The 9,438-nt window shown below is 40.1% G+C and overlaps 2 protein-coding genes across 2 annotated transcripts; one reads left to right on the plus strand and one right to left on the minus strand.

The window, feature by feature from the left end:
* On the minus strand, positions 1-5,290 carry alad (aminolevulinate dehydratase). The gene is made up of 12 exons (XM_062434253.1): positions 5,249-5,290; positions 4,133-4,263; positions 3,903-3,953; positions 3,245-3,341; positions 2,974-3,109; positions 2,798-2,881; positions 2,086-2,174; positions 1,804-1,859; positions 1,621-1,708; positions 1,434-1,520; positions 1,159-1,288; positions 1-456 (listed from the first exon to the last, which is right to left on the minus strand). The coding sequence occupies exons 2-12, from the start codon at positions 4,249-4,251 to the stop codon at positions 398-400; spliced, it is 996 nt and encodes a 331-aa protein (XP_062290237.1). The 5' UTR covers positions 4,252-4,263; positions 5,249-5,290; the 3' UTR covers positions 1-397.
* A 343-nt stretch (positions 5,291-5,633) lies between these two features.
* On the plus strand, positions 5,634-7,854 carry tmem203 (transmembrane protein 203). The gene is made up of 2 exons (XM_062434744.1): positions 5,634-5,740; positions 6,121-7,854. Exon 2 carries the CDS (start codon positions 6,384-6,386, stop codon positions 6,798-6,800), a length of 417 nt encoding a protein of 138 aa, XP_062290728.1. The 5' UTR covers positions 5,634-5,740; positions 6,121-6,383; the 3' UTR covers positions 6,801-7,854.
* The last annotated feature ends 1,584 nt before the right edge of the window (positions 7,855-9,438 follow it).

Raw genomic sequence — 9,438 nt, forward strand, 5'->3', positions numbered from 1 at the left:
GCTCTGAATGCAGGATTTTATTTTTTCTGGTTAATAAAAGCTTGTTGGGCATGAGGACAGTGCTTCAGATATATCAGACGTGTGTAGCTATAATTCATACAAATATACATTCCATAATCACATTAGTGAGGATATGACTGACTTTATTTAATGCTAATACCAACGACTCCTACAAGAAAACACCAAGATCATACTCTTTTACATCCTCAGTGGTCACCTCTTCAGTAACCCTTAAAATGCCTTAAAAATAGGAAATATAGGCTTGGTTTGATATATTGTATCTCTCTTAGTGCCCTTTGTTAGTATGACATGAGTCAACAGCAGTTTTCATAATTTTAAAGACATCTTGTCTGTTGGTCCGCTTGTCTGACCGTCCATCCTCTGACCGCTTTCTTCTTCACTCCTTCAGCCAGCCGAGCAGCTGAGGTGCATAGTAGGTGATGATGACGTCAGCGCCTGCAACAGAGAGCAAGGACACCTGATTAATCTAATTACATGCAGGGCTAAACTCTGACAATTATCCTAAATGATAATGACGTTTGGAACAAAATTGTTTTATTTCACTTGATGTATTCATGCACTAAAAACACCCACAAACATTTACTTTAAATGTTGTTTAAGTCAAAACAGATATACAGTAGGTATACACTAATTCACTCAACCATTCATCCATGTGTCCACTTAGAAGTGGAGGGCATGAGAGTATGTCCTCACTGGTATTTTCAGGTTGTATTTCCAATTATCTCGGTCCACAGAGATATATCAGAACAACAGGAACACTTCTAAATTCCTTCTTCTTTGTCCAAAATAAATGTTGCATCACAGCCATTATCTTAATGCAGTGGGACAGACAGTCTTGGTCGAGTTGAACCTCAGTTCTGCGATCACCTACACGGTCTACATACTGTTTTATACGGACAAATTCAAGCTTTTGTTGTTTTTATTTACATATTTTTTTCTATTTTTGTTGCATAAAATAGAAATGCAAGGGTGGAATACCAAACTAGTATTTTATGGCTGATGCAGGTGAGAGGAAGTTGCCTTTCTAACTTTACTACCACGCAGACCCCGGACCATGACAATCAAAATAAAGAGAAACGTGTCATCAAAGGTGGACACCATCTATGTCTGGGTGATCAGAGCATTAATGCTGCTCACCTGCCCTGCGGAAGGCGGTCATGGCCTCCATCACTGCAGCTTTGAGGTCGAAAGCTCCGGCCTGAGCTCCGTGCCAGATCATGGCAAACTCCCCCGACACGTTGTACACTGCCAGAGGGTGAGTGGGGAACTGAAGAGAGGAAAACACATTCATCACAACATGGACACTTGCCTCTGGGCTTTTCTCATCAGTATATTAGTTTTATAGTAATTCAGCGTGTGACTATTTTTTAATCATCTGTGATGAGTATAGATTTGATGATTTATATACAGACCTTGTCCTTGACTTCTCTCACAATATCCAGATAAGGCAGACCGGGTTTCACCATCAGCATATCAGCTCCTTCTCTCACATCTCGCTCCTGCAGCACACATAAATCAACACTGAGACCTCCTGCACTTGCTTTAACAAGACACCTGCATCCCAAATGTACACAGATACACACACATAAATCAACTCACCACAGCTCGGATGGCGAGTCCTCTCGCTCCAGGTGGCAGCTGATAGCAGCGTCTGTCCCCGAATGCGGGTTTGGACTGAGCAGCATCTCTGTGTACAAACATAGCGGGGAGATTCAGTTTATTCTCACTTCAAAAGTGAATTCCTCTTATGTGTTAATAGCTGATCCTGCAGTATTTGCTTACCTGAAAGGACCGTAGTAACAAGAGGCGAACTTTGCACTGTAGCTAAGCACTGAAACCTAGAGAGGGAAAATAAAGAGAAAGAAATCATTTAAAAAAACATTTTGTCACGTTTACAATTTTTCAGAAGATATTGTGACTTGTTTTTAAAGATTTATATCCTCAGTAAGAACAAATGAGCCTCAAGTTGAGGGCCACAGACAAGGCTGTGAGATGGACTAACACATGCCTGCATTTTTAACACATTGATCACTTGGTTGTGCATATATCTTTCATCAAAATTACCTTGTTTCCCAAACCATTTGATATCAGTGCTTGTTTTATGGCTCTGATTCTTCCATCCATCATATCAGAGGGAGCGATGATTTGACAGCCTGCAGAACAACACGGGACCAAGAAAACATCAGCAGGGACACAGCAATGTATTATCAAACATTATTGAATGAATATCAGCTCTAAAATCTTCTTATAGATCAGTCCAATTTCATGAAAGTGATGGTGAATGTGGGAAATGGCATTACTGTGCAGGAATTTACATATTCTCGCCCCTCTCAACTGGAAATAAATTATTATCTATCTTATTTTTGTTGGAAAAACCCCCATGAAAAAGTCTAAAATACAGGAACCAACCATATCTAGCTTGTGTATTTAAATGTAGAATGTAACGCCCCTCAATTGTAAAACCCCCCAACATCCTAGAATGCAGATGACATGGCAGCTCTTGCTCTGTGAGGTTTAACTTTCAAATTATAAACACAAATACACTAAAATAGTCTAACATGCTTGTTTTTACACATCAGTTTCTGTGTCAAGCCAACCAATAAGGATGAAAGAAAATATTTGATGATCATCAGGCTCAATAAAAAAAAAGTTGCATCCCTAGTTGTAATAGATCGTTAAAAACAAGAAGGGAGTGCAAGGAAAGAGAATAGTGATGCTTTATGTTTTTAAGGCTCCAAAAATAGAAACAAGATTGAAAAAGGAGGACAAGTATTACCAGCCCGGGCGTAGGCCAGCGCCACCTCTGCCAGACGCAGGCAGCTGGCGTCATTGTTCAGAGTGCCGTCCTCGTTCAGGATACCTGGAAAAGGAAGCAGGAAACAGCACTATGTTCATTTATGCTGCTCTTTAAGTGAAACAAACAGAAGGTCAATCATATGAGAGGATGCTGACCACAGTGGCCGTGTGACGTGTAGGGACACAAGCAGACGTCGCACGCAACCAGCAGCTCCGGGAACAAAGATCTGATCTTCTTCACCGCCAGAACGGCTGGTGTGTCGTCTGTGTCTGCGCCCGAACCCCTGTCATCCTAAAACACACGAGGTCACAGTGTGTTTCATTGAGAGTCTGCCGCCAGTCATGTTTATTTTCACGTGCGTATTTCTGGGAAGGCACAGGAATGATATGCAGTGTGATTGATTCTTCTCTTTTGGTTTTTACGTACCTTGTCTATTTTTGCAGGGACGCCAAAAATCAGCACACATTTCAAGCCGTTGTCCACAAGCGGCCGCAACATTCCCTCCAGCTTGTTCACTCCATATCTATTGAAGGAGATAAGGATGCAATATGAAAACACAAAAGGTTTTTATAGGGGAATGCCAGTAAAAATAATCATCCTTGTCAAATTTTATTAGTGGAAAAAAGGGAAAATCTCAGGAAATTAAACTTTATTATTAGGAACAAAATTTTAAAACGGGAATTTCAGGAATTGTTTTGAAATTCAGCAGGACACTAAATGTGAAGACGGGCTCACAGTGTGGTTTTTGTCGAGTGAGGAATAAAGGTCTAACGGATTCTTTTCTTATCTTGTTCAAGGTCCAGTGTTTGGCACTCGGTCCGCCCTGCCTGACTGTTTTTATCTACAGACAACACCCTCGACTTCAGCGTGCTCACAGCTGCAGGATAACACTGTGTGTGTCTTTTTATTTGAATGAGGCCGTCAGTCACTCGACTCATCCCAGTGCATAATTTTGTTTTTTTAATGAGTGGAAACTGGTTCTGTAAGTTACTCAGAAAAACAAATGCTCTGTTGTTAATAGTTTACATTTTGGAGATGGCTTTTTTCTGACTATGATAATAGGATTTGTTGCTATGACTCTTACCTTGCTTGTCCTGGCAGGCTACCAATGGGCTCCACTGCATCTGCACTGTCTCTGTAGGAAAAAGTGAGAAACTAGTTAGATCACTCAAGTCTCAAAGTCACAAATATCACTTAAAGCAAATCATTTAAGTGCCAAAACATAAGAATCTCCTATAGTACTTGTTTTATGAGCTTGTTTATGTGACTATAAGCTGGATTCACTTGTCGGAAAAACAAAGAAATGTCATTTACGTGATGAAGATCGGGTAGATGAGGTTGTCAGGTGTTAAATTGGTCATGCAGGTCTGCCAGTACCGGAGCGTCGGGTGGAAATAACCACTGTGGATGATGGACTCGGCAGGTGTCTGCATCTTTACTCTGAGCTGGAGAGAATGAGAGAGGAAACAGAGACAGAGAGTAGGGTCAGGTTCTGGTGAGCAGAGCATAAAATATGCCGCTAACACTATTGTGTTTCGTCTCAGCTCAGCCACCGTTAAAACTGACTAAGCATGCGTGATGCTGCTTCTCCAAACAGTGACGAGTCAGCAGGCTGAAGGTTTTTACAAGACAGAACCTTGAATTTAATAAACAAATCTATTTTCTCAACGCACATGAGCTTGAGCGCCCATTTATATGAAATTCCTCCACATTTTTTCAAGCATAACTGTCTTGATTTATGAATACATTCTTTGTTAGGGACCACAGGATGAGAAGATCAGCATTATAATCCAAACATTAGATGATATCTCTTCATATTATATTTACATATGCTGTCCAAATTAATAATTCAAGGCACAAATAATGATTTTTGCACATGTATGTAAAGAGTTTAGCTTATTGTAATGCATTCACTGTTGCCATATCTACTATTACTAACAGTAATACACAAAGTCACATCACTTACAAAGATGTTATGATATTAGGAGCTGCAATGCAAACATAATCTAATCATACTCTGCTTGAGATGGTTCATCTCCACAAATATTTGACCTCTGTTTTGAAGCATAGTCGCCAAAAATGTAAAAAGCTAATGTGCAGATTTAAGATAACGAGTCATGTGTGTGTTACATGAATATTGAGCTCTAATTATTCATAGCTGGAAACAAGATACTAACAGTTGATTTAACACATGCATGTGTGGGTTTTGTTTTTATTTTTTTGCATGGTTCACCACCAGTTTCTCATTGTGTTTTACTTTACCAGAGCAGGTTGTAAGTATGTGTGTCACCTTGGTCGGAAAAATGTCTTCCAACTAACTATGTAACTTAGTGTTGAAGTAAAAGCCCCCAAACAAATTAAGAGATATGAACGAATACTGCATGAAAAAGAATAGAGAGTGAAAAATGACTAAATACAGCCTGTACATACCTGGAGCAGCACACTTATCCACACTTGCTTCAACTGACACAGTGTTTCTTCTTTGCTTTTGACGGAGTCTTCACTGCCGACTCGATGCTGCTCTACCGCCCCCTACTGACTGGAGTAATGTCTACAATACAAGAAAGCCTACACAATTAAGTTATGTTATTATCATTTTATATATATATATATATATATATATATATATATATATATATATATATATATATATATATATATATATATATATTATAAAATAAAAAATGTATATTTCCATCACAAATATAGGTGCCACTATTAAAATCATAAGCAGACACCAAAATAAAAAAAACTGCGACATTAGTAAACGGCCACTGTATAGCACTTTTACTCTTATCGCGATATTTCCCGAACGGCGAGAGTGAGGGGAAAAAAACTACGGTGCTAATGGCTTGTTAGCCTTGTATAGAGACGGTTTCGCTTCCAGCTAGATGGAGGAGAAAATGCCTGACTGTTTTTAAGGTACAGTAGTGTGGTGTTACAGTAAAATACGTTTTTATATAAGCTTATACATGCGTTGTGTTTGTAATAAGTAAGGCTGCAACGTCTCTGTCTACCTGTGGGAAGCTAACATTGAAGTAGCTATGTTGTGTATCTCTGCATCATCGATGTGATTTTAATGCACCGTGTGTCGTTTTAAACTGAATCAGTCAGAGTCAATCAGGGTTAAACTGAGGCTTACCAAGCTAACTGGTGAAGTGACAACGTCATGAAATGATACAGATGTGACTCGGGCCCATTTCTTACTAATATACAGACTGTGTGGCTCTTTGTTTTTCTTTCCCAGATGTGTCAGACGTAGCACAGTGTCCTCCTTTCTAATGCCATGTTTTCTACTGTAGGAAGGGTTTCCAGAGAGCCTGAGACTGGGAGCACTTCCTGTTTATCATCCTCCTCCTCAGGGTGGATTTTGAAGATGTAGCCAAGAGTGAAGTGGGTCATCTCTGCAGTACCTCACCATTCCTGCCCAGGCACAGGAAGCAGCGTGTCCACCACCTCCATCCCAACTCTGGAGCACTTTGACTCCTAACCAGGGCTGCCCACTGCGTGCCCCTCAGTCAGTCCGTCCGTCCCTGGTTGAACACCCCACTGTCCCTCCTTAGCCATGCTGTTTTCCCTACGGGAACTTGTCCAGTGGCTTGGCTTCGCCACCTTCGAACTCTTCCTCCACCTGCTGGCTTTGCTGGTCTTCAGCATGCTGGTTGCTCTGCGAGCTGACATGTTCACCCCGGCGCTGAGCTGGTGGCTGGTGTTCGTCCCTCTGTTCGCAGCCGACGGCCTCAGCACCTACTTCACAGCCATTGTGTCCATCCGTCTCTATCAGGAGAACGAGAAGCGGCTGGCGGTGCTGAGGCTCCTCTGGGTGCTGACGGTGCTCAGCCTGAAGCTAGTGTGCGAGGTGCTGCTGTGCCAGAAGCTGGCGGAGCAGGAGCAAGCCAGAGACCTGTGGTTCGGCCTCATCGTGTCGCCGCTGTTCATCCTGCTGCAGCTGCTGATGATACGGGCATGCCGCGTCAACTGAGGAGAGGCGAATCAGCGGTTGTGCGTTCAAGTTACCAAAACACAGGAGCAGAGAGCAATCTTCATCTGCCGTTAGAGATTTAAAGCTTAACAATGATGTAATTTTGTCTTTTGGCTAATTGTCACCTCTAGTTAAACAAAACCAAAACCCTGGTGAGTTTTGCATAGGTCACAATACAATTGTGTTTATAACAGCATCAAAATGAACAAAAATAGCCACTGCTCGCTCAAGTTAAAATGCAGTATTTCCAAACAGAAGCCGACAATCTACTCTGTGTATTGCTAAAATACATGTATGACCCTGATGAAGTAAGTGGACATTTTCATCCACATTTTGGTCAGCAGCAGAGAATCAGAGAAGATGTCAGAGCAGTAAATGGATATGTGGGACATAATAGTGCCTCTACGTTGTGCAATCAATGGTAGACAAGGAGCCATAAGGCAAATTTACACCAGAGTTATGTTTTAATGCACATGTGCACACAACACATGGAAACTGAATAAACTGCTGAAACCTTAAGGCAGCACTAACTTTTTGGGCTCTCGTGGGTATCATATCCAAAGTAGTTGCTGCAGCAATGTTGCTTTTTTTCACAGAGGAAGATGTTTGTTGGGAAATGTTGTTTAGTGTCTCACTTTGTTGCCTGTCGCTGAAAAAAAACCCTCCCCCACCACCACAAAACTGCCTAGCTTGTCAACTCCATCAGTGAGAATGGTCTGGACAGCGGGAAGCTGCTTCTGAAATGTGCTGTCACAGTCTCACCCCAGTGTAGAGGAACTGAATGTGTTTTCCCACAAGCAGTCAGCAGTGTGCACATGTCTTCCCTGAAAATAGCTGATTATTTGTACAACATGTAATGTAATTGATCTATTTTTGATCCTTACCCTGTGTATGCACCGCATGTATTTAAGGCCTCATTTGAAGGTAATTCCTGATGTGAAATTTTGTGTAATATGTATATGTTGATTCTAGAAAAAAAACTTCACACTAAATCTTATTTATGTTAATATGTTCTTGTTACACATCCTTTTTGACATCTGTATATACATGTAAATAAAACATCAACATTTAACAAACGTCTTATGAATGAATAAGTTGTAGTTTGTTCCGAGTTGAGATATTCAGCCAGTTGATGAGTCTTTGCCACAAGGAGGCGCTGTTGGCCTTTTATATGGGCGTGGTGAACCACTAATGTAGAGTAGCATACACGTTTCTTTCCGTTTAGCTCGCATAAAAATCCTGTTGATCACCATTTTCTAAGTAATACATTATTGTTAACGGTCATGTTTCCTGCTTCTGTTTATTTTCATTTCAGTGCAACATAAAAATCTGCTCCCAGACGTCAAAAAAAGGATGTATCACACTACTTTAATCAGGGGCTATGTACACTATATACAAGGGAGGACACAAGATATACTATATGAAAGCATGTATACATATTCAGGGATAAGCAATTGGAAATTGGAATTGGATTTACTGTTATGTCCATGTGATAAATAGGTGTGGCTCTGTAAATTGGCAATGTAATACAATTAAGCCAGGGTTTTACACTTCTGAGGTTATGATGACCCCACCCACAAAAAATCTTTTATTTATAAAAGATGAAGTCAAATTAATGTATTTATTTAACCTTTTACTTACGTTTTCAATAAATGTTATCTCCCTACATTTCAGATTTAAATGTTTTCCTACAATGGTGTGTAATTATACTTGACATTAACCCCTTTGTATGTATTTTTAAAATATTTAACATAACATGTGCAATGGGCGTGTAGTAGCAGAATAGAAACTCATTTTGTGTCCTAATTTCCTTAAATATCACTGAGAACATAACCTCTTGCTTATATATTTCATTTTTAATGCAAACTTTCAAGAGCAGATAATGTACATTTGACCTGTTTATTCATCCTTTTATTTTTTTCGCTTTGTGCTCTTTAGACTTGCTGCTCTTGATAATGGCTTGCTGATAAATGTTTAATGAGGTACAGTAATCTCATGTAGTAGCCAAGAATAGCCCTCTTAGTGCTGATTCATTTGACTTCGCAGCTACTTCAGCAGGATTATCGACAGGTGGCATCACCGCTGAATGCTGAATGAACATCCTCCACCACACACTGGATAGTCCCTACTTATGTTGTAAATCACACCCTAACACAAACTATTTAGGTCTACAGTATCATTGTAACACTGGCTTTGAGAGGAAAACTCAAATAGCTACAATAAGTTACTATTAAGTAGACTACATTCATACAATAGCGATAAACCTAATATGTAATGTGGCAGATGAAGACCTTCTCATGATGTGGTGATGATTTTGATGAATTAATTACCCTAATAAGCTTTTCTTATTAGTAGTATTCTTATATTATTGTCTCTGAAACATTACGTGAATATATATAAATGAAGCAGTATGAATTCAATCTATATAAATAGGAAATATTTGTAATTTCAGTCAATATGAGATTCTTCCACTGATAGCGTTAAATAGTGTCAAAACAGGGAGGGGCGGGTTGAACGTGAACGCCACACATTTGATTGACAGGACTTCCAGCCCCAGCCAACAATAGAAATGGGAGTGGTTTGCGTCAATATGCGTGAACGTGCAGAAAGGGAGGGGGCGTGTGCGTAAATCTTAACG

Source organism: Scomber scombrus, chromosome 15 (assembly GCF_963691925.1).
Source record: "Scomber scombrus chromosome 15, fScoSco1.1, whole genome shotgun sequence".
Lineage (NCBI taxonomy): Eukaryota > Metazoa > Chordata > Actinopteri > Scombriformes > Scombridae > Scomber > Scomber scombrus.